At 40.1% G+C, this 26540-nt stretch overlaps 1 protein-coding gene and 1 long non-coding RNA gene across 2 annotated transcripts in view; both read right to left on the bottom strand.

Annotated features, from left to right (window-relative positions):
* Positions 1-10548: 10548 nt before the first annotated feature.
* Positions 10549-14363, bottom strand: LOC140323260 (uncharacterized). Its single transcript, XR_011919324.1, has 3 exons — positions 14279-14363; positions 13618-13715; positions 10549-10597 (listed from the first exon to the last, which is right to left on the bottom strand). It is a non-coding gene; the product is annotated as an uncharacterized lncRNA (long non-coding RNA).
* Positions 14364-24890: 10527 nt separating this feature from the next.
* The window catches only part of AGBL3 (AGBL carboxypeptidase 3), a 36591-nt gene continuing 34941 nt past the window's right edge, over positions 24891-26540 (bottom strand). Inside the window, exon 17 of the mRNA XM_072400169.1 lies at positions 24891-25885. Coding sequence (XP_072256270.1) covers positions 25489-25885 — 397 coding nt within the window. The 3' untranslated portion in view covers positions 24891-25488. The remainder of the gene's footprint in view (positions 25886-26540) is intronic.

The following is a 26540-nucleotide window of genomic DNA, read 5'->3' as shown; positions in this document are numbered from 1 at the left end:
AAATGGAGAATAGAGATACCATGTTATCTCTAAAAAGGCAAATGAAAGTTCTATTTACTTAAGTCATGTAACTTATAACCACTTTCCAAAGGTGTCAAAAAAAAAGTTGACAGGAACACCACTGATCTCCATTTTAGGTCATGGCCTTTAGCGGAGAATTGAATTTTTTTCCTTGTTTATTGAAAAAATGACAAATGCCTCGATTTGTTCCAATATGGCAATAAACCGAGGGTTGATAAAAATGACAAAATTATGGGCAATATTGTCAATAATCATTTTCAACATTTGATAAATGTTCCCCAGTGTATTGTTTCAGGGGAGCAATAAAAAATAAACAATTTTGAGAAGTCTTTGCTCTTCATCAAGCTTTAACACTGATTTACACATGCTTGTGTATTTTTCATGTTATTTGTAAATATGGAGTTGTATATTTCATACATTGTTTTCTCATTCTTTATTTGGATACCTGACACATTTCGTCAAACCCAGACTGGTCTTCTTGCAACCATTTCTATACTGTATTTAAATTCATTCCTCACCTAATTGTTCTTATTCAGTTTTAGATTTAGTTGGTCTTAAAGCCGTTGTTTTAGGTTGGGTGAATGCCGAAGAGTCCTCTTCTGCCCTTTTTGTTAAGGTTGCCACTCCATCCAGTCCTACACTGCATAGTTCTCTACCCTTCTCTATGGCCTTGTTTTTTTTTTTTGTTTGTCTCTGGGAGTTAAAAAATTCAGGATAAAGTTGCTGTAGCCAACACTTGCAGCAAACTTTAGCTGTTTTGTAAAGGTATTGTGTTTGCTAATTGCATTTTTCTGTATGTTCAGCATCAGTGGATGTCTGAGGGCCCATAGGTACAATGTAATGGGCTACTCTTTGTGTTCTAACTCTTTGATCCATAGTCTGCAACTGATGCCACCAGATGAAGGTTGAATCTGGTTAAAATACATGCATGTCAACGCAATAGCGCAAGGTTAAATTCAATACCATTGAGAAGTTTTTACGCAATAGCGCAAGGTTAAATTCAATACCATTGAGAAGTTTTTATTTTTTACCGATTATAGTCCCAGATGATGTTTTGTTGAATGTTTTTGAAAAAGTTTTTTGAATGTGCCTTACTAATAAAGATTTCATTTAAACTTTAAAAAAAAAAAAAAATTTAGAACCTTCACGGATTTCCAAAGAGCTATTACATTCAACAGGCACTTACCTTTTACCATAAGCTTTGCATTCACCTGGTCCTGACTGGGTATATATAGCAGACTGGTACTCCTGTGCCTGGGCTGTGTAGCTCTGTTTAGTGTCCTCAGCTTTTCAGTCCTTTTCTAGGACAAAGCAATACAAGATCCCCACTACCCCCTCCCTCAATTTCCCCTCTCCCTCTTTACTTTCAGCCTTTCAATTCTGGATCAAGACTCATCAGCTTCAATACACATCAGCTGCCTCTCCTTCCCACAACCTGGTATTTTGAGGGTTACCTGATGACTCTGGAGAAGGGAAATTCCAGCCAGCAGGGCTGACAGAGGGAAAATAGCACAGCCAATGGGAGGCCAGCAAGGAGGGGAGCACGTTCCACAGAGAGGGCTCTGAGTGCCCCCTCTGGCACGTGTGCCATAGATTCGCCACCACTCCCCTAGGAGATTGGAAAGTGTTTAATATTCCAAGGGTGTTACAGTTGCAACAGTAATGTAAGTCCTCCAAAAGATTTGTGTTTTGTAGTTGTGCCCATACACAAGTCCTACCCAAACTGAGGGCAGATGGAAACCCTTTATATATATATTAATTAAGTAAACTAAGTGCCTATTTATAACAAAAAGCCCCCATTGATATCCACTACCCCATGAATTTTTTTTAGCAGAACTTTGAGCTACTTTTTGAACAAGCCCCAGGTTTGTTTGCCTTTCTAAATATGTGGAATTGGACTATAGGACCAGCAGAAGTGAAAGGGGAAGAAACTTCCCCAAGAGTGACGTCATGATACCAGAATCCACCCACTCTCCCTTCGCAGGTCTGAGCCTATGATAGGAGAGTGGGCGAGTTGTGTTCAGAGAGACAACCCACCCACCGACCTGAGCCTGCAATTCCATATACGGGACATGGTGCGCGGCTCTGGCTGGTGCGCCCTCCCCCCTCTCCTGACCCGGGGGGGGGGGGGGGGCGGCCAGAGTCATGGACCACTGAAGAATTTCTTTGCAAAATAAGAGTGAGCACATGTGCCAATTCCTGAATAAAGAGTGGGCAGGGCGTTCCCAGGCGTGCCTACGCTACTACACCCCTGGTCCCATCCCTGAGACTACCTGGGAAGAATTTCTCTGTCATGTAACATACAACTTTACTGCTTTGCACCAGTCACACTGCCACAGGAATTGGCTAAAAAGAGCAGTGATCAGCTGTCACCTCTCATTGAGATGGAAGGCTGATTGTAATAAGCCTGTTTACTATTTTGTGTAATACTTACATTGATAATATATTTGTTTAAGCCGATCCATCAGGTCACAGTCACCAGCCAATATTTATTTCTAGGAAATGTGGCACCCCTAAGTAGGAGAGTGGGAAGTCACATACCCCTCTATACCTGGAAGTTGTACCATCCAAAGGTTTAAACAGAGAAGAATCCAAAGAGCATCCAGGTCCCCCAGGGAAATCATATTTTCAGAACCCAGTCTTGTATCATGACAGTTTATTTTAGGCCGGATAGACCCGGGCACCCATGGCTGTCTAAAACCCTAAATAAAAAAGAAGAGTAACATGCAGTATGCTCTGCCTTTGTAATATTTTGCTGCTGCCCATTTGTGCTTGGTTAATTGGGAAAGATATGGAGACAAATTCTATTCCACTATAACTAATGAATAATTGTAGAAGAGGATAAGAAGTCCTCTGAATTATAAGCAGAAATGTGAACAGATTGTCTATATGGTCCCCACTTACCCCCTGATCCTGGAAAATTATGTGTATAATCAGAAAGTCTTTAAAAACAAAACCCCAACATTCAACCTCCCTGATGCCCTTTGCATTTAATGCTGGGTGAGTTTTACCACTGCACTGAACATTGATCACTGAGTGCCATACAATGCATACTCTAAGCCCAGGCTGTAGGATGATGCCAACCAAGGGGCAGATCCATGACAGCCTGGTCTTAGAGAAGGTTGGGTTTAGTGATTCTGTCTGTCATTTAACCTGGAACTAAGAACATTAAGGGGTGAAAGGAATTACTGCATTAGACAGCTCCAATCTAAAGGTTAATATTGCAGCAAAAGCTTTTTTTGATTGCTAGCCTATTAATTAAGATTTTTATTTGGACTGTATCCAGTTTTGTATACTGATAAGAAGTACAATGTATATATCTCTGTTTAAAGGAATGTAGTCAGAACTTTCTTTATAAAAGTAAAGTGCTCACACATGTTGTAGTGTTTGTAGTCTCCAAAACCCTTGCCTAACATGTTTCCCTTTATTAACCACGCTTGCTCGATCACCTGCAGAGTTTGGGTGACCTTTCCCAGTGCTGTAGGGAAGTAGTGTGCAGAGACATCAGTTATTCCTTTGTTACACCAAAAACTATGTGCACCAAAGTCTGAAGGCGCCTAATGCAGCTGACATTAGGTCATGTGACTGCTAAAACTGCATTTGTAATTTTTATTTGTAATCTTTTTTTAATGAAAGCTCCTAAAAGTCACTGATAAGCGTGTCACGGGTAAGGTTTTTGTAAAAGGGTTTACATTTGCTTTGGTAAAATTAATTCCACTGGGATCTGCTGATCTGAGAACTCTAAGGTCCACCTGCTGCGTCTTAGCAGCAAAACAATCAAATTTTTTAAACTTTTTGCATAAAGCACAGAAAAAAGATTAATGTAAATAATCACAATATGTCATCAGGTTTTAAAAACCTTCTTTCTATGCATGATTTGTAGGTTATTTTTGTACATGGAAGTGGTTTAACTGCTTATTAGGATTGCTTTCTGCTTAGTACTGTGCAAGTGGTATCTGTCAGTATAAGGTAGATCTGATATGAACGAAACATCGGCTAACTGAACCCTCCCCAGAAGGTCTTATAGTGTATGTAAAGACTAACAATGATCATGGGGTATGACATGTAAACTTGTTATTTACCCCCCTTCTAGAACTAAGCATTTAACCCTTGCAGTGAGGAGCAGTTAACTTTCTGCACTCTGTGGTTCCTTCTGCACTGCCAGACACAGTACTGACATTGGGGGTGGCAGAAGGGACTCTATAGCTTGGCAGGGGGTCTAAGAAATCTGACACACCTGGAAATTTCAAACTCAGACCATTTAGCAGTGTAGAGGTGAAGATCATCTATATCTGAACCCTGTCACCCCTCTCCCTAAAAAAATACAAAAAAGTAGAAGCTCTTCACTTTGCAAGGTATATATTAGTAAACAAGGAGAATTGCTTTCAATTTCAACACATGATCATGTATTAGATATTATCCAAAGGGATCACCCCAAGCCTTCTGTTACAGACAAAACAAAATAAAATAGGCTCAGGGTGACCGATCCTTTTACAGAATAAAGTATCCATGCAAGAAAAAGTACACTTAATTTATGAGAATGACATAGAAGTTATTAGGTTATAAACCCTGGCCTAACATGTTCCCTTTATTATTTTAGAAAAGGCATATAAAAGTTATTGTTTTTAACTGTGTGGGTGATCTGTAGCTTTAAATATGTGTTAATCCTGCCAGATCCTTCTGTTTCCTGGGAGACAACACTATCCACTAGCTGGCCTTTATTGCATTGTTTTTAGCCCAATGTGACCTAATAGGCAGCCATGTCTCCTGGCTCACCTGGGCTTCAGATAATCATGTTTACTGGATCACCTGAAGAGTTTGGGTGACCTTTCCCAGTGCTGTAGGTAAGTAGTGTGCAGAGACATCAGTTATTCCTTTGTTACACCATAACCTATGTGCAGCAAGGTCTGAAGGTGCCTAATACAGCTGACATTCTCTACCTAGAACCCCAGGAAGAGAACATACAAGTCATGTGACTGCTAAAACAGCATTTGCAATTTTTATTTTTAATGAAAGCTCCTAAAAGTCACTGATAAGTGTGTCACAGGTAAGGTTTCTGTAAAAGAGTTTACATTTGCTTTGGTAAAATCAATTCCACTGGGATCTGCAGATCTGAGAACTGAGGTCTACCTGCTGCGTCACAGTCTAAGTGGGGATTTCTTGTAAAACATGTACAACATTGTAACTCAACCGAAGTTTCAGTTTTAATCAGCTAAACAAAATGTTCTTTGAGAAGTAGTCACAGCTTTCAAAATAATAAGGACGTTTGTTCCAAATGAACTATGTCTATGTGGAAGCAATGGTCTTCCTGAGAAGCCAACCTTACCAATATCAATATAATACACATTTTTAAGTAGTAGAATGTGCACGTGCACGAGCAGGCTAATGCTCTCTGTTTTCTCTAAATCACATGATTTCCTTAGCTGCCAAAGTCCACAGATCCAAGAACTGGCGGAAGGTAAACAAGAGCACTGGGAACTCACCCAATGAAGTGAGCAAAACTAAACACCCTTCTGTGTTCTATGCAAAATGAAACAAAAAGCAAAAATGTTTGGATTGGATATGCAGTACTTTAAATAGATAGGTGGGCCACTGTTGAAAATCAGACAATGAATATAGATCTATATATATATTTATATATATATATATATATACTAGCTGATTACCCGGCATTGCCCGGGTATTTATTTATTGCAATCTTATATTATACATGAAAAAGAATCAAATAAAACTATAGCGATTTTCCTGTCTATGGTGTTGTGTAATTTTTTTTGCCTTTGATTGCACTCGGCCAATTGCCCGAAAGTCCAAAAAAAGTATGAAAAAATATAAGCACTGTCACTGAGCAATACATACACACATACATACATACATGAAAATTACCTCTGACATATACCGCAGCGCTGTACAAAGATGAGCGGTGCACTCACATGAGTCCGAGTCATATTTCAATCAAGTTTGGTTTAAATGTCTCGATGCGTTTCCTAGTGATGGTGGAACATAGCAAGTTTGGTTGAAATGTCTTGATGCGTTTCCTAGTGATGACATACCCCTCATCTAAATATAGCTCTGACATATAGCACAGTGCTGTACAAAAAAGACTGGTGCACTCACATGAGCCTCAGTCATATGTATGGCAAGTTTGATTGAAATGTCTCCATGCGTTTTCGAGTGATGGTTTAACATACACACACACACACATACATACATCAGATTTTTTATATATAGATACACACATAGATACATCTAAATATAGCTCTGACATATAGCACAGCGCTGTACAAAGATCAGCGTGCACTCACATGAGTGTCAGTCATGTCTAGCAAGTTTGGTTGAAATGTGTTGATGCGTTTTCTAGTGATGGTGGAACATAGCAAGTTTGGTTGAAATGTCTCCATGCGTTTCATCCAAATGTAGCTCTGACATATAGCACAGTGCTGTACAAAGATGACAGGTGCACTCACAAGTCTCAGTCAAATGTATGACAAGTTTGGTTGAAATGTCCCCATGCGTTTTTGAGGGATGCTGGAACACACATACACACACACTCCAATTTTATATAAATAGATAGTTATGTAGTAGAATGAAACAAACTGAAGTTTTGGGCATGGAAAAAAAAGGAAGAAGCTAAGCAGATACCTGAAAGTGTATCTAAATATAAAAACAAGTTAATTTTTACTATTCAGCTTACCAGTCCTTACATGAAGTGAAGGAATTATTCTTGATATTGAGACTCTATTCGTTCATTCTTACATGGTAATTGAGTGAATATTACACTACCTTTTCTAGAGTGGTTACACTTCCATCTCCATTGTTCCCACATTAATTCAACTGACTTACCGTAGTTAGTGCCTCTTGTCTGTCCTCATTCTAAAGCCCCATACAGACACCAGATAGAGGTCAGATGATTGTCACTGATTGCACCATTGTGGCGGCTTGGCTGCTGCAGATTAATAGATAACCTCAGGGAACCATTGTACACATATGAGATTTTAACCTGAGACAAGCATAATGCTTGTCTTGGGTGACAGCCATCTGATGCTTATATGTCCCCTGTAGTCCCCCTCTATCTTCTACTCTTTAATCTTCAGTGCTCTTTCCAGGCACCCTTCAGATAGAGGCGCTGTGTTGGCAGCAGTTTTTCACCCAGAAGCAGCATTGTCACCCTAGGACAGGAGTACAGAAAACTACCACATCCTCTTATCACCCAGAACATAACAGAGAGGGGTTCTGTAGATGGGAATAATTTCTGCCACAACCAACTGGAATTTTCTATTTTTGGACAGATATAACAAAACAACTTTGGTATATTTATTAGACCAAATGAATGAATGAATAGGTAAATTGTAAGCCTTGTACAAATGTTAGATTTTAGTTGTTCAAAGAAACATAGAGAGACTGAAAAATAGGCATTGTCATCAAGCTGAGAAGTACGATACACATTTGGCTTCACAGTGACTGCAAAGCTGCAATTTTATGACATCAGATCAATGCAACACCCAACTCATAATTACAGATGTGGGTAACAAGGGACTGCGCAGCAGCCTAACCCTGTAAATTTACCAATTCCCTGTACCCAACCATATAACCAGAATTCTTAGTATAAATGTCAATACAGGCAATATCATCCTATCCGTTGTAGCTTGTATGCATTTGTTTGTATCAGTCGAGAATCATCCCATGTACCGGTATGTGCAAAGCCTAAATTTTGAAATAGTTTATTTGCTATCAAGAAATACCAGGAAAGGTTTTTCTTTATCTTATTTTTAAATACCTTACGTACGGTAACAGTGCTTTTGTGTCTTGTATCTACAGCCTCATAGATGTATTTTTGTATTGTGAGATGTAAGGCACTGCTGCTTCTGACTGCCAGTCTCAGGAGATTCAGTGCTCATCGTTCTCCTTGCTGGAGAGGAAGCTGTACCTGAAGACTTTCAGTACATGTATCCCTATTTCTGCTTCATACATTCTCTATGGATCTGTGTTTCTACCTTCTATCCTGTTACTTGAATATTCCCTCACCCTTTCATCAGATCACTGGCCTGCACAGACACGGTACAGAAAGAGACATTAACTCAGAAATATTACTCAGACATATTATTTCATAAGTGTGTTTAATGTAAAGTGAAAACAGTGCATATTTAAATTTTATATGATCAATACAAATATAAAGTAAACAAAGAACCCAGTATTTAGAAGCCCATGCAAAAATATTTATTTTAACCCCAAGGAAAAAGTCAGACAAATTTTCTTTTGGAAAGATTGGAATCTTTCTCAGGGTTTTTTCACTCTGCATGTCCATTGCGAAGATTTGCCCTCAGTAACACTTGTCACCAAGACAGATGTAGCGAGTCTCTCCAAGGTGGGCACAGATGGGTTTAGGCACACTTTGAAAGCTTAGAAATATTTAATATATGTCAGGTTCCAGTGGTTATATGTAGTGGTTAAGGCTGTGCAAATTAGTAGCCAGTCATAAAGTAAAAAGACGTTAAAACTTTACAAGAGAAAAAGATCCACTTCTCTTAACATCTGACTGGCGAGGCTGATGTTGTGTCGTATGATCCAGCAGAGTAGAGACATGCCACCCAATGCCACCAGCACAGCCAGGAATCCAGGGGTCACTTGCGAGATATCAAACAGATCCCAATTTACAGAAATAAAAATGATCATTCCAAGGCTGAGTACAACCAGGCTAAGACAATTGAGTCCCAGGGCAAATTTCCAGAGCCTTCCTTCTTTAAAACACTGAGCAAAAAACATTGTCAGGATATTCACCATAATGATGACCAATGAAGAGTAGGTCAAGATAATGGCCAAGACTAATCCATGTTTGCTGGTTCCCCCAGCCAAACTCAGATCATTAATCTCTGAAAAACATTCACAGTCCCCAAGAGTTTTGTTGTACAGGCAGTACTTATAAAAGCCGATTTTTTGGCATCCACTGACAACCACGTCACCCCCACCAAAAATGAGGGCATAAACAAGGAGGGCACAGGTGGCACACTGCAGGAGGATGGCCAAATATCCCAACAACCAGGAGCTCAAAACTTTTCTACTTCCAGATGAAACTTGACCTAGAGAGAGTAAATAGAGGAAATATTACGTAATACATTTTTTTTTTGTGGAAAAATTGTAATTTTAATGGAGTTTTTTCAAATAATAAACAAAAAGTATCAACAAATATAAGAAGGTAGCCAATACATACAAAGTAATACTTTAACAAGTTAAAAAGCAGTTTATCACAGATTTCAGTAGAAAGTAGAATAACACAATGTAATCTCTCTGGTTAAGAGGTAGTAAAAAACAGAGACATCCTTTCAATAAACTTACTATATAAACAGCAGTAAACATATCTAGAGATACAATTGTCTAAACATGAAGAAAATGGAAGAGAGGGGGAAAGGGAGAGGGTACAAGGAGGATGTAGAGTGGAAGGCAAAAATATAGTAATTAATTAAATGAAGTCTTTGGTGTTAGTCCCAAGAAAGTAATGGAAGGAGATATATTACCAGGGCCTAACTGAAGATTAGTAGTTATATGCTGGAACATATTAGTGGCAGACAAAAGATATGAGTCCTAAGGGGCCCAAATTTCTGCAAATTTTTCAGAACTATCATAAATTCTGTCTGTAAGATGTTTCATTAGCTGAACTTCTTTTTTTCTAGCAAATAAGTGGGTAAGAGGGTTAGAAAGGGTCAATAGGTATTAAAGTTTTCAATATTTGGGGTACATTTTTCAGTGACACTCTAGTTTAACCTTTCTTGACCTTTTTTTATATCCACTGATCACAGTACATTAATGGGTGGTCAATAGGCAGAATGGCTCTTACATTGCTGGCCAGTGGGAAGAATGTCACCGTTCTAGATTGTCAGAAAACATTATGGTGTCACTTAAACTGAAGCTTAATGCCAATCAAATAAAGTGAATACATACATCCATGGTGTGTTATTTTTTAAATGTTTACTTAAAAGAGGGGAAAAAATCTCAGTCTGCATAATCCCTCTTCCCTTTTTTATAGGTTAAAAATAAAAAACAATGTGTTTTTGATTTACTTATGATGGGTCACTACCTCTAAAATGATCTCTTGAGCATTATTATTGGTCACCAGTAGATGTCACTGTGTTAGGTAAATTGGGCAACAAACTATTAATGCATGTGACAGTTACACAAGAGTTACATACTAGATGACATAGCCCCATCTACTGGTGTGACCTGAGCATTAACAGATTCTTTTTATAATGGCAATTTGAGGTAAAAAATGTTTTAAATTGTTACTCAAGTACAGAAAAAAAGTATTATGTTAAATGGTTCACAGCACTTCAGCTTTAGTTTCGGTTTACTTTAAGCTGATTGATCTTGATTTCTGTATCTGCTATCTGTTTACTTTTACAATGATTTTATGAGTCATTTCAAAAAGCTCAGTAATTGGTTGTTTATTAGATAAGTTCAGGAACAGGGGTGTCTGACTAAAAAAAAAAGTAAATGGCACAGGAATTCTCTTACCTTTAGGAAGGAGAGACACAAGATCTGCCATTATCTTTTTTCACGTTTGAAATCACTTTCGCGCCATGTTCTTCTAGAAAAAAGAGGGGAAAAAAAGAAACAATCAGTACATACATTCAACATTCATTTGTGTTTTCCATAGTATTACTCCTCTATGGGGTCAAAATCTGCCCCTGGACCAGAAGATCATTAGGTGTTATAAAAACTGTCCAACTGCATTCCACCTATCATTATATCATTGTTGTATTGTTTGATTCCCGATTGGGATTCATGGTTCTATCTTTTTTCCTCCTCTTATTCCTCTCTACCATCTACCTTTTTTATCTCTATCCTTGTATATTGTTTATTCTTCCATACACGTATTACAAGATTTTGGTGGGTTTCACACAGGGCTACACATTTGGTGTTTAATTAAACTAAGTGGATAATACACAAATAGCTTATACTGAGAGACAGAGGTCAGACTTTTGAACCTATTGTGTGATATATGTAACTGTTGACCACACATCATGAAGCCCATACCTGAAATGTATTCTCTTTATTCCATTCATGTATGCTATATATTTGGATGTTGGCTTATATTTTTATTCCTAAAGTTCTGTTATATTTTTGTATGTATCTGTATTTTCTTTCCGTCTATGTTAAAAACCAATTATAATATTTATATTAAAAAAAATCTGCCTGATGCGCAAAACAGCTAGAAATTAGGAGTTTATTATTACAACCCTAATCAGTGGCAGACATAACCAACAGTGGACCAGAACAGTGTGCAGAACTTAGGGTCCCTTTTGGCGGAGAAGGGTCCGGAGACTCTTGTGCAGCTGCTGTATAGCTACCTATGTCTGCCTCTATGAGATCAGAAAGTGTTTAATATTTCAAGGGTGTTACAGTTGGAATTGGTGCAACAGGTAATGTGAGTCCTCTTAAAGATTCGGGTTCTGTGATTGTGCCCATAGACAAGTCCTACCCAAAGTGAAGGCAAATGGAAACCCTAAATATACAATTTAATTCAAGCTCCTGTGCTTTGCCTTCAAATCACTCCACAATTCTTGTCCCACTTACCTTTCTGACCTGATAGAAAGATACTCCGCCAGCCGCTCCCTTTGTTCCTCCAATTACCTACTAATGACTTCCTCATTCATAACCTCATCACACACACGGCTTCAAGACTTTTCTAGAACTGCCCTAAACCTCTGTAATGGTCTTCCTCATCCTGTGGGGCTTGCTCCTACTTTCTGCTCATTTAAACACTCAAAACCCATTTATTCAAACTTTCCTACCCATCTTCTTCCATCTTTTGAAACTGTCACTATTCCCACCACTACATATCCCCCTCCTATTGTGTGAGACTTCCCCCACCTCCTAGATTGTAAGCTCTTCGGGGCAGGGTCCTCTCCTCCTGTGTCACTGTCTGTATTCATCTGACATTTGCAACCCCTATTTAATGTACAGCGCTGCATAATATGTTGGCGCTATATAAATCCTGTTTAACATTAATAATAAATAATAATATATATATACACACACACGTAAACTAAGTACCTATTTATAACAAAGACCCCCTATTCATATCCACTACCTTATGAATACTGATACCATACAAATAACTATTTTTCTAAGCAAAACTTTTATTGAGAAGATAAAAAGAAAGAGCAAGGTGGGGCTTTTTAGGAATGAGTTTGAATAGGTTTTACTTAAATCATATAGCATCCAAAATACCAGGGTACATAGTACATATTAAAACAAATATTGGTGCAAATAATCTTGCCCTTGGCCAAAATGTTTACAAACAATGAAAGTGATTGCATTAATAATTAAACCTGTTCTGTTAGTCTGTGCCAGGCTAGAAGTCAGTACAGCAAAGTTCACTTTTGTAAAGCTATTATTTATAAATATCTGGATTTATTTTTCTTCAAAGAAGCCGTACGACCCTGTGCAGCAATACTGCTGCTTTTTGAACAAGCCCCGGGTCTGTTGTTTGCCTGTCCAAATACTTGGGATTGCACTTTAGGGCCAGCAGCCCTAAGCCCCCCGTAAACAATGTGCAGGCCTCACCTTACACACGGGGCCTCCTCCAGCCTCGGGCTCTGTTAGGATGTTGTTTTTGGATGAGTTTATCTGACTTGTTTTTCTGCAGTCTGACTTCTATTCATAGGTCAGGGCGGTCAGTGGAAAATTGCTGTGACTGCAACTTTATACTTTACGAATGTCAACAGAGGAGTTGCCCCATCCATCTGAGACTGCCTGGGAAGAATTTCTCTGTCATGTAACATACAGTTCCTCCACTTTGCACCAGTCACACTGCCACAGCAATTTTTTTTAATGATCAGATTTTTTTTACATTTTTGCATAAAGCGTAGAAAAGAAATTGGTGTAAATAATCACAACAGTACGCCATCAGGTTTTAAAAACATCCATGATTTGTAGGTTATATTTGTACATGGGGGCAACTATAACTGCTTATTACATCAGCAGGATCTGTTTCCTACTTAGTATGTGCAAAGTAGGATCTGTCAGTACATCTGACCCAAACATTGATATGACCCAAACATTGGCTAACTGAACCCACCCCAGAAGAACGTACAGGGTATATAAACCCTAACAATGATTTGCTTCCTGGTAAATATACCATTTGGAGAGTTATATCTGTTCAATGGATGCAAAGAAATACCTGTTGATTCTGCTAGAACTCTTGTAAACTGATAGCATTGTTACACTGTTATCATTTATATTGTTTGCAGCTATTTCTGAGAACTACAGAATAGCTCCTTCCAGGTTACGTTTTTGGATAGGGGTTTGCTGTAGTTCTGTTTACGTCTTTATAAATACAGTAGAGTGGCAAAATCTTCCCAAGTTCCTTCTACGTGTGAATGGTCACAAAGACACAAAGAGGGTCCGTCACAGGCACTGCTAAAATCTCTTTAGCCAACAGTCAAAATTCTGAGGGCCAATCTGCACTAAGGGAGTTGGCTTGAATAGCCATGGGATGCCCTTGAACCCCCCCCCCCGGCAATCATGGGGTAAGGCATATAAAACTAATATTTACCCCCCTTCTAGAAATAAGCATTTACCCTTGCAATGTGGAGCATTTACCTCTCTGCACTCTGTGATTCTTTCTGCACTGACGGACACAGTACTGACATTGGGGCTGTCAGAAGGAACCGGCAAATGGTCCAAGGAATCTCACACACCTGGAAATTTCAAATTCAGAAGATTCTTTAGCAGTGTAGATGTGAAGATCATCTATCTCTAAACCCTGTCACCCTTCGCTGTGATTTACTGTGGTTGTATCCTGCACTGTCAGCATGATGAGACGTATTCTGTATAAACATCGGTCACTATAGATAAGGATCCCTCCAGGGCGAAGTCTTCCGAGTTTCATACACAGTCCACCCATATTATTCACGCACATGTCCCACATGCAAACACATACTTTTTCTGAGTGTACAGCTTTTTTTTTCGCTTTAAATTTTTTTTTATATAATATTTTCAATATAAAAATATACAAAAAAGTAGTTCACTTTGCAAAGTATAAATTAGTAAACAAGAATTGCTTTCACTTTCAACACATGATCATGTATCAGAAGTTATCCAAAATGATTAACCCCAAGCCTTCAGTTTCAGATAAAACAAAATAAAATAGGCTCAGGGTGACCAATCTTTTTACAGAATAAAGTAACCATGCAAGAAGTACACTTAATATATATTAATAACTTAATATATGAGGATGACAAAGAAGTTAATATAAACTCACCACTGATGTGGAGTCTCAGCTAATTCACAGTCTGCTGGTTGCTGCTCTCTCTTTTCTCTAAACCATATGATATCATCAGCTGTTTTCACCAAAGTCACAGCTCCAGGGGAGGGCACAGGAAAAACCACCCCCAATGAAGTCAGCAAAACCAATCACAAATGACAATCAGAAACACTCTTCTCTATTCAAAATGAAACAAAAAGCAAAAAGATTCTTTAGATATGCAGTACAAACATACTGCAATATGCAGGGCCACTGTTTAAAAACTAGACAATGAGTATATATATATAAGTGTATAATATATGTACATATAGTTATGTAGTAGAATGAAACTAATTGAGTTAGAATGAAAGAAGAATAGTAGAATGAAATTAACTGAATTAGAATGAAAGAAAGATAGTAGAATGAAACTAAATGAAAAAATGATGTGGTTGATTGGCTGTGACATCTTATAACGGCATGGTGGGTATCAGCCGGACACAAAGCGTTGTGATGTTATTTATAAGAATTGATAATAATTGGTAAGTTATTTAAAAGATAAAAAGAGCAGAGATCAGCTGACACCTCTCTTTGTTAGGGAGATGGAAGGCTGGTTGTGGTAAGGCTATTTACTATATTGTTGTAATATCTACATTTGGTATTATATTTAAGCCAATCCCTCAGGTCACACTCACCGGCCAATATTTATTTCTAGGAAAGATGGCAAATAGGAGAGCGGGAAGTCACATACCCCTCTATACCTGGAAGTACTTGTTGTACCATCCAACCAGGACACCCAGGAAAATCATATTTTCAGAACACAGTCTTGTATCATGAAAGTTTTACTTTAGGTCTGATAGACCCGGGCACACATGGCTGGCTAAAACCCCAAATAAAAAACATTAGTAACATGCAGTACGCTCTGCCTTTCTAATATGTTGCTGCTGTCCATTTGGGCTTGGTTCAGTAGGAAAGACATTGAGCCAAATTCTATATTCTACTGCAACTAAATGTTCATTGTAGAAAAGGGTAAGAAGTTATGAGCAGAAATGTGAACAGATTGTCTCCATGGCCCCCACTTACCCCCTGATCCTGGAAAACCATGTGTATAATCAGAAAGTCTCTTAAAAACAAAACCCCAACATTCACCCTCCCTGATGCCCTCTGCACTTAGTGCTGGGTGAGCTTTACCACTGCACTGAACATTGATCACTGAGTGCCATGATTTTTATTTTTATTATAATTGCTAAGGGTGTCACAGGTAAGGTTTTTTTTTTGCTTTGGTAAAATAAATTCCACTAGAATCTGCAAAACTGGGAACTCTGAAGAGGTCTACCTGCCAATCACAGCCTATGTGAGTATTTATTCTATAACATGTATGTACAACATTGCAACTCACCTGAAGTATCAGTTTGAATCAGCTAAACACCTTTCAAGTAGAAAATGTTCTTTGGAAAGAAGTCACAGCTTTAAAAAAAAATTAAAAAAGGAAATTTGTTCCAAATGAACCTTTACTCTCTATGTGGAAGCAGTGGTCTGAGATGCCAACCTTATATCAATTCAATTAGCAAGTCACTGTATAAACACAGACAATGAATATACATATATATTATATAATACAGATTGTTAAGTAATAAACTGAAATATTTATCTATAGGCAGGGATAATAATATGCATGTACACTCTAGCAGGCTGATGCTCTCTTCTCTAAATCACATGATTTCTTTATCTGTTTCAAGCAAGTCACAGATTCAGGGGTGAGCGGAAGTTTAATAAGAACACTGAGAACCCCCCATCCAAAGAAATCAGCAAAACAAATGACAAATGACAAGAAAAACCCTTCTACGCAAATCGAAATGAACAAACATAAAAGGTTTGACTTTATATATGCAGTACTTTAACTAGGCAGGTGAGCCACTGAGAATGTGTAAATGCAGGCAATGAATATATATATATGTATATATATATATATATTTATATAAATTGTGAAGTAGTAAAATGAAACAAATGGAAATAATTATCTAAAGGCAGGGACTTTAATGTCCACGTACGTTATGTCCCTAACTGGATATTATGCTAAGTTAATAATATATATGTTAGAGGTCATCATTTTTTATTTGAATCACTGCCCGCCTGCTTTGAATCAGAAAGCATCCAACATGAGTCATTGTCATGTGATTGAGTGGGGTTCTCTGATTGGCTTTGACATCCCATAACGGATCTGCAGGCATTACCTGATGCAAGGCATTTTGATGTTATGAGTGGTTATGAGATGTTACGGATATTAATATTTTTAGACAGTAGTAATGTTGCTACATCATATTACACAGCCCTGTATAATATTAAGGTTACAAATGATAGATTCAAATAATGACCCTGCTCAGAAGAGCTTACAATCTAAGAGGAGGGGAAAGTAGCACACAATAAGAGGGAGGAGATGGAATGGTGGATGAGTGGTGAGGTTTAAAGGAAAGAAGAAGACAGGTAGGCAGAATGAGCAAGTATTAGCAAGTCGAATAACACGAGGAAGACCATTCCCAAGAGTTGGGGCAGCCCTGGAAAAGTCTTGGAGCTGTGCGTGTGAGGAGGTTATGAGTGAGAAAGTCAGTAGTAGGTCTTCGGAGGAGCGGAGAGAGTGGCTGGGGGAGTATTTTTCTATCAGGTCAGACAGGTAAGTGGGACAAGAACTGTGGAGGGATTTGAAAGCAAAGCACCAGAGCCTGAATTTGGAACTACAAAGAGATGTGGCAGAAGACCAGAAAGGAGGTACAAATCTGTAAATTAGGTGAATTAAAAAGAGATTAGCAGGAGGGTGTATCCTGCTGAAAAGGTAAATTTCACAAGCAAGTAGCAGTGGAGAACGAAGGTGCAGAGAAAGCAGGAGAGTAAAGGAGACAAGGAGTTAACAGATTGGGGAGGTGGAGAGAGAATAGAACCTGCAGAATGAGTACAGGTATAATAATACATTGTAAGAAATATCCATAAATCCCAGGAGCACATTAAACAATATGGCAAATTGAAGTCCATGTGATCTGCAGCTGCAATATGTGTTGTAGTAAGACTTGTAAACTAGTTGAGTTCCTGGTCTGGGATAGGAAGAACCAAAGTCAAAATGGTGGCTTGGTGAAAAGGCAGTTCAGGATTGTAGTAGCAGAGGAGACCATTCTACTGCAAATAAATGTTCATTGTAGAGGAGGATAAGAAGTCCTCTGAGTTATGAGCGAAATGTGAACAGATTGTCTGTATGGTCGCCACTTAACCCCCCTCCTTATCTTGAAAACCATGTGTATAACTAGCAAGTCTCTTTAAAACAAAACCCCAACATTCCCCCCCCCCCAACACGATGCCCTTTCCACTGTGTGGTGGATGAGCTTTACCACTCCACTGAACATTGATCACTGAGTGCCATACAACGCATACTCTAAGCCCAGGCTGTAAGGTGATGCCAACCAAGGGGCAGATCCATGGCATCCTGGGCTTAGAGAAGGTTGGGTTTAGTGATTCTGTCATTTACCCTGGAACTAAGAACATCAAGGGGTGAAAGGAATTACTGCATAATACAGCTCCAGTCCAAAGGTTATTATTGCAGCATTTTTTTTTAATGATTACCAGCCTATTAATTTAGATTTTTAGTTGGATCCAGTTTGCATAGTGATAAGAACAAGTAGAATGTATACATCTATTTAAAGGAATGTAGTCAGAACTTTCTTTATAAACATAAAGTGCTAAAACTTTATAGTGTTTGTAGTCTAAAATAATTCCTTTTATTTTAGATATAGCATATAATTTTTTTTAAATGTGTGGGTGATCTGTAGCTTAAAATAATTGTTAATTCTGCCAGCATCTCCTGCTTCCTGGGTGACAATACTGACCTTTGTTGCATTGTTTTTAGCCTGATGTGACTTAACAGGCAGCCATGTCTCCTAGACTTTGGATAACCAGTTTGGGTGACCTTTCCCAGTGCTATAGGTAAGTAGTGTTCAGCGATATCGATCATTCCTTTGGAACAACTTTACCTAAGGGCTCTGAGGTCTGGAAGCGTACAATGCAGGTGATGAGAGTACACAAAGCACCGTGCCCATACCTGTCTTTACCCACAAGCCCAGGAAGAGAACTTTAGTCATGTGACTGCTTAAAAAAAAGCACAATTTTTATTCTCAATATATATATATATATATATATATAGCACGCTGGATCTCAGGGGAAATCAAATCAATTTTTTTTTTCTTGTTTTCCCTTGTGCGGAAAACCTGGTGCGTCTTATAGTCCGGAGCGTCTTATGGTCCGAAAAATATGGTATATATTTTTTTTTAATAAAAGCTCTTAATAGACATTAGCAAGCGTGTCACTGGTAATTTTTTTTTCAAGTGTTTACATTTCCTTTGGTATAATTAATTCCACTGGGATCTGCAGATCTGGGAACTCTGAAAAGGTCTATCTGCTGAGTCACAGCCTAAGTCAGTATTTCCTGTAAACACAATTTAGTTTCACTTCATCTTACTCTGCTCCTTAACGATTTGTGTACAACATTGTAACTCAACCACACTTTCACTTTGAATCAGCTAAACACGTTTCAGGTAAAAAATGTTTTTATATAATTTTTTATGGAAAGTAGTCACAACTTTTAAAAGAATAAGGATTTTTGCTCCGAATGAACCTTTGATCTTTATGTGGAAGCGGTGGTCTCCCTGATAAGCCAACCTTTTAGCAGATCAATCAGCAAATCACTGTCACTGTGTAAATGCAGACAATGAATATATATAAATATGTAGTAGAATCAATCTATCTCTCCCTGTATATATATATATATATATATATATATATATATATATATAAATATATAGATAAGGAGAAGGAAAGAATAAAACAAACTGAAATAATTATCTACAGGCAGGGACTTATGTGCATGTACACCCTAATGGGATAATATTCAATTATCAAAAGCTAATTGCCGGCAGAGTATTTTTCATTTGAATCTACTGCCTGTCTATCAGAAAGCACCTAACAGCCAATGCGATTGATCGGCTTGTGAAAAAAAGTCTCTCTGGTTGGCAACAACCCATAATGGGTTGTTGCCATTATGGGTGGGTGAGCTGTAGAAAATTGTTAATCCTGCCAGCATCTCCTGCTTCCTGTGTGACAACACTAACCTTTGTTGCATTGTTTCTAGCCCGATTTGACCTAATAGGCAGTCATGTCTCCTGGCCCACGTGGACTTCAGATAACCATGCTTTCTGGATCACCTGAAGAGTTTGGGTGACCTTTCCCAGTGCTGTAGGTAAGTAGTGTAGAGGGACACCAGTCATTTCTTAGTTTCACCATTTGTAAGTGCACCGAGGCCTACAGGATGCTTAATGTAGCTGACATAAATGAACAAATCCCATAGAGAACCTATACCTGTCTCTATCCAGAATCACAGGAAGAGAGCATAGAAGTAATGTGACTACTATAAACAGATTATACAATTTTAATTTTATTTTTTTAATGAAAGCTCTTAAAAGGCACTGGTAAGTGTGTCATTGGTAAGTTCTTTTCGTGAGGTAATACATTTGTTCTGGGAAAATACATTTCACTGGGAGCAGTAATTCCGAAGAAGTCTACCTGTTGAGTTGACAATGTAAGTAAACTGAAGTTTCATTTTGATTTAGCCGAACACATTTCAGGTAAAACAAGGTTGTGCAAAGTATAGTCACAGCTTTCAAATGAACAAGGACTTTTGTTCCAAATGAACCTTTGCTCCTTGTGTGGAAGCAGTGGTCTCTCTGAAGAGCCAACCTTATAGAAGATCAATCAGGAAAGTTTCTGCTCCTTTTTGACTTGAGAGCTTTAGCTTGGCCCAGCAGGGAACCTGTGCAGCACCTTCAGTAATAATATTTTTAAACAGTATTTAAATAATGACAACTTAATGCAGTGCTGTACATGAAACAGGGGTTGCAAATGACAGATACAGACAGTGACACAGGAGGAGGAGAGGACCCTGCCCAGAACAGCTTATAATCTAAGAAATGGGGGAAGTCATACTCTGCTATCATAGAAAAGTGTAGATCCTCAGCAGACACGCACAAGCTGAAAAGGACCTGTTGAAGATGTATTATAATGTGGGTGGTTTTGCTTTGGGCATGGTAAAAGAAGGATGCAGTTCACTAGGTGGTTAACATGAAGGAGCTAAGCAGATATCCGAAAGTGTATCAAAGTCCAAAAACAAGTGTTTTTAATATTGCAGCTTACCAGTCCTTAGATGAAGTTAAGGCATTTTTCTTGTTATTCACCCTTCTTTATTTTTTTACATGGTGATCCTGTGAATAATACACTACCTTTTCTAGAGTGGTTACATTTTCTTCTCCGTTGTATCTATGGGTAATCAGTGTTGTCACCCTAGGTTTCCCTCCTATGTACCACAAACACCTACCCACTCCTCATCTCCATTACATAGGGGGATATTGAACTTCACAGAAGTCGAATTGGAACACCAAAAAGGGGAAAATTTGGGTTATTTTTCGGGACTGTGTAGAGCTTCTACAGCCTACAAAGACATTTAAAAAGACATGTCAAGACTTCGACAGTTCTGTACAACACTGTACAAGGCAAGAAAAAAATCGGGAAGGCTTTTTTATATTGCTGGCAAGGCCATTTTATTGGGCAGTCAAAGGAACATGCCAGATTTTATACAGGCCTCCGAGGCAGAGAGGGCCCCGAGGGGGTTCCTCCGGCCCCAAAATTAGTCGCCAGGTTTTACTTCCCTGTTACAAGCCATACACAGGCTTCAGAGTAGAGGCAGAGGGCCTAGAGGAGGGTCTTTCAGTCAAATAATTAGCCAGTTACACAGCTCTGTGTCCTGGTCCTGAGGGAGTTCCTCCCCGTCCAAAAATTAGCCGGTTACACAGCTCCATTACAAGTGATATAGGCCTCAAAGTAGATAGAGGCAGAGGGCCCCGAGGGGGAGAAGAAAAATAAAATTAGCCAGTTACACAGCTCCATTGCAAGTTATAGGCCTCAGAGACAGAGTAGAGGTAGAGGGCCACGAGGAGTAGAAAGAGATGCAGAAGACTGTGAAAGTGCTCTTCCCGTCAAGGTGTCAGCAGGCCGTGCAACAGTTGCCGACTAATCGGTGCACTCTGCAGAGGGGGTGTTGAAGTAATTGCCGATCCAAGCCTTATTCATTTTAATAACAGTCGGTGGACATTTTCTGTGGAGAGGCGAAAGCGCTTGTCACTCAGCTGCACTGAAAGCTCTTTCAGGATAACACACTTGCGGCTGGGCAGGCAAGGATCTGAATGGCATGTTCTGCCAGCTCCGGCCACAGCGCAAACTTGGATGCTCAATCTCCTCCTCATCCTCTTCATCCTCCTCCTCTTCCTGGATTAGCGGTACACTATGCCCAGTAGGCACGCTTGTCCGAGATGATGTTGTAAGCGTCATCCCTTCCTGCAGGGTCCACTCTGTGTCATGTCCGAGATCCACCATCATCTGTTCCAGCAGGCATATATGGGGATGGTGTCACTGACACAGGCCTGATTCCTGCTGATTATACTGGTCGCCTCTTCCAAAAGTGCCAATACAGTGCACAAGACCTCAATTTGCAACCACTCCGCAGGGTTGAAGTAAGGTAATGTAGATAAAGCGTCTCAAACAAGAAGACTCGTAATCCACCAACGTAATCCACCAACGCTTTCTGTTGTTCAGCGAGCTGCTGAAGTATGTAAAAGGTGGAATTCCAACCTGTGGCCACATCACAAATTAACCGGTGCACCACCAGATTGAAGTTTTGCTGTAAATCCACCAATCTGGAACTGGCTGTTTACGGCTGGCAGAAATGCGCTGACAACTTTCTGGCCTTCAGCAACAGCAGGTGGAGGCCTAGGTACTTTGCAAGGAAGCGTTGTACTATGAGGTTCATGACGTGGGCCAGGCAAGGTAATTGTGTGAGTTTCCCAGAATGCAGGGCTGCCAGCAGATTGGCCCCGTTGTCACACACGACCTTGCCTGGCTGGAGTCCATGCGGAGTTAGCCATATGTTCTCCTGCTCAAGCAGGGCACTTAGAATGGTTGCACCTGTGTGGCTGAAGAAGTCAAAGCAATGCAACCTCAGGAGTGCGTGGTAACGTCTGACTTGTGCACCGAAATAAACTTCAGGTTGTTGCTGGCAGGGAACAGATGCTGGTGGATAGGAGGTGTTGGGTCTTCATGGCAAAGTGTCGCTGGAGGAAGAGGTTGAGACAAACGAGTCAAAGGAGGAGGTGGCAGTGGAGGTCGAGGAGGAGATTGCATGGCGATGTGCTCTGGGCGGAGCTAGTTTTACAGGCCTTCCTGCAGCTGCATCTTCCCCTGCTGCCACCCCATGAGCTGTGTAGGAAATATATCTTCCCAGTCTGTGCATGCTCGACCAACTGTCGGTTGTCATGTGCACCTTGCCAGTGAGTGCCACGGACACATTGCTCTGCACGTGTTCATGCAAACAGGAACACATTTTTGTGCAAAATACTGCCTTGGGCATTACGAATTGTGGTTTCGCGTAGAGGAATGTGTAAAGGAATGCAATGATGGGGTAGAAGGTGTGGGGGATGGCAATAATGCCTGGTCTTGGCTGCTAGCAATGCTACAAACACCTGCTGCTCTGCATTGGAGCTCCTCCTCACCGCTTGTGGAGCCTAAAAACTGTAATGCTCGGCTACATCCCCCACTCAAATTGCTGGCAGCAGCACAGTGACCTTTGGTGGCAGAAGGAGGAAAGGCAGCGGAGGAAGATCTATCAGCTTGAGCTTGCTTCTGGGGCGGAGGTCGACGCACACAGCTCTGTGCTTTGCCCAGGTGTTTCCACCAGGTTACTGGGTGGTGGCTTTTTAATTGTGTGCTCATGCAAGTTGTTCCAAACTTGTTTGGGTTTTTGCCTCGTTTCAACTGCTGAGCACAGTTTTCAGGTGACCATAGTTTTGTCATCACTATGGACACTAAAAAATGCCCACACAGGCGAACATCGAACTGGGCCGAAAGGTGCTCTGGAGCTGGTGCTCGTAATGGCGGTCCGCGGTTGTTGAGGCACACCTGTAGTGACAGCTGCAGACGATGGACGACTATGACTTGCCTGACTGGTACGTGAAGACTGCAGTGTTGGCAGCTTTTATTTTTCCTCCCTCTCACCCTTTGAGAGAGCTCTGCATCCTCCTCCTGCTTTTGATGATCTCCGTGTTTGCTCCATGTGGGATCAAGGACATCATCATCATCATTAGATGAGACAAGTGTCCCTGTATGTGCCGACAGGAAGCAGCAGCCTTTTGGAGCCAGTTAGAAGTGGCTCCCTGGCTCAGAGTGTTGGGGTGAAAAGTAAGAGTAGGGAAAGCATGTGAACTGACTCTCTTCGCCGAGTGACTCAAAAAACTGTGCGTCTTCAAGGAATGCGTCCTGCTCCCCTTCTCCACCCCCTTGGTGGGACTCCTCTATGCACTCATGAACATTTTGCTCTACACGAGACTTTCCAGCCGAGAAGGAAGAAGTGTATTAGGGACTATAGTTTGAGATCACTGTGAGGCCTGTGTCTGGGACTTGGAGGAAGAGGGGGTGCACTTGACCCAGGCTGTGTCATGTACTCTACTACCTGTTGTTCAAGGTGCAGTAATAATGGGCGAACACCACCACCAGCAGTGCTAAAATGTCTAAGGTCTGGCTGGCTTCTTGTTCTCTGTCTGCAGTTAAAAACCAACCTATACTGCTTTACTCCCTGAGTTAAAATGTTTGTGTGGCTTCACACCCTGCAAAATACTATTGAGTTAAAATGCTTTACAAAGTGTAAATTATTACAGTAAGCAGATTTTTTTTTTTTTTTGGGGGGGTCACTTTCCTTCAGTGGTGACGCTTGTAATATGCAGCATAGTATACAAATGTGACCTCTGACACTGCGTCTGTCTCTCGTTACAAGTGTGATGGTGTGCACGCTGTCCGGGTACCCTGGCTCTGGCTGCCTGTATGTAACACACTGACTGACTACAGGAGAGGAGCAATACAGTACAATATACAACTATCTATCTCACTAACAGTGAAACTCTCTACCTATCTGAGTGGAGTAGATTACAGGACTGAAGAAATACAGTACAATACAACTATTTATCTAATAGGAAAACAGTCTATCTAACTGCAGCAATTTAATTTTACTTTAACACTGCCAGCAGCACGAAGAGGTTCTGTCTGCTAGCAGATCTCTGTCACGAGTGGTAAATGCGGGCAAGCCGCTTATATAGGCCAATGGCTGCCTGTGTGGCATGTGGTGACAGAGAGCCAATCAGCTCCCGACCACCACAAAGATGGAGGAGAGGATCCCTGCTCTTCTTGGAGGGTCCTAGGCATTATGGGGGAGGTCCCTAGGCACTGTGGGAGTGCCGAATTCATGCCTGCGAACCACGTGTTTTTCGGGTTTGGGTCTACCCCAATTCGAACGGCCATATTCGGGCCGAATATAAGGACGACCCGAATTCAAACACCAACACTACTGATAACACTGGTTAAGAAATCAGCTAGGTGAACAGGAAATAAAAAGTATATTAGAATTCCGACAAGATTAACAACCAAAAAAGACTAAATACTAAACACAAATGCAGCAACCACATCAAGGGACTAGTAAGCTGCAATAAACGAAATGAAATATGTATATATAGTTTTATTTGGAAGATGCTGGTTTCTAGTACTTGATGACTTCTTTTTCAACCCATGTACAGTAATTATGTTTGTTATGAGGTTTAGATATCTTTTGAAGAAGAATTTGTACCAAAGGCAAGGTTTAGACATTTGATGTGTGAAACAGAAAAGTGTTATGTCATGTATTGCTATAAGGAAACATATTACAGGTAGTCCCCGGGTTAAGGACATCTGACATAAGGATGACTCCTAGATATGGCTTTCCTGCTCATTCTGTGCAGGACAGAGGCTTGACGGGGGTGGTTGCATGACTTGCAGAAGAAATCTTTTGCTAAACACAGCTGAGGTTGTGGGTAATCCTAAGATCTGAACTCTTTCTGCAGCCTCTTGTACTGCATACATACAGAAGGTGTTGTTGTGCACCAAACCACAGATGAATTCAGCAATTAAAATATATTCATGCTATATGTTTTTAAGAGTGATTGTATATTAGGTTATAAATACTGTTAAACCATGGACATCAGTAATGGATCATCCATAATAAATGGAGAAAAGGCCCACCAACTATGATTCCAAGCAGAATTTAGAGTCTGGGGAATATGGGATTATTTTTTGAGAGGTGCCAGACTGATCCGCAGTCTTGGTTTCCTGGATGTGTTCCCAGAATTGTTAGTCCTATGTTTTGAGGTGTTCTCTTTTGGTGCAGTAGCAACGGGTTGGTTCCTGAAGTGCAGTGGAGTAGCCCCTCCAGATGTTCCATCTCCACTCCCCTGTAGTCCAATCAGAACATCTTTCCAAGTGTTCACTGGGAGGGTGGAATACTGCCTATCAGCTTGGGTTTCCTGAGGGTGAGGACTAAAGAGTCTGCCTAGCTTCCTTTTCTGTAGCAGTTCATTGCCAGATTGACCTCTACCCTTTTTAGGCAGTGTGACACTGGTGATACCGGAAGAATTTGATGTTTGAGAGTGAGCTGCCGTTTTTGGAAATGTATTCTGAATGTGCCTGCAGAAGACATAAAGATACAATATTGAAAGTGGAAATGTTGTAGACATCTAGTGTCAGAAAGGAATTACTGCAGTAAAAAGCTTTGCACCAGAGGTCAGCATTGCACCCAGCTGGGGATTCTCTTGTGAAAGAAAATATTAGCTCACAGTTAGGCTTTATGAAGTTAATCAGACTACAAAGTATTTGCTCCCACTAGGAAAATTTCTATACATAAATACTTTAGCCCCCACCCCTATGGCCAAGAGCAATGTTTATATTTCTCTTATGTGCCTGTTTATTGACAAAAACCTTGTAATTGCTGACAGTAATAAAGTAGCATGTATCATCTTTTTTAGGACAAGGATTTATTTTCTCTTGTAAATAAATATTTTTTTTCTGCATCTCCTCATGTCACTCCACCATGGGTCAACTCTGTCCTCCTGAACTCCCTAATGGACCACCCCTTGACTAGTCTATAAATGAGCTCTGTAATGGTTTATTCCTCAGTGTCTGTGTGGATGCAGGCCTCCTCTATTCTTCATCTGTTAGTCAGTCGGTTTGTTTGTTTAAGCGGCTAGTTGGAGCTCAGACAACACATTTATTTGTCACTACTTTGTGGATAATGTTTCCTTGGTGTTTGCTTGCTATTTTGGTTCTATGGGTATCTCCTTGG

The sequence above is a fragment of the Pyxicephalus adspersus genome, chromosome 2 (genome assembly GCF_032062135.1).
Source record: "Pyxicephalus adspersus chromosome 2, UCB_Pads_2.0, whole genome shotgun sequence".
Lineage (NCBI taxonomy): Eukaryota > Metazoa > Chordata > Amphibia > Anura > Pyxicephalidae > Pyxicephalus > Pyxicephalus adspersus.
Note: the sequence above shows the minus strand (reverse complement) of the source record. Positions and strands in the feature narration are given on the sequence as shown.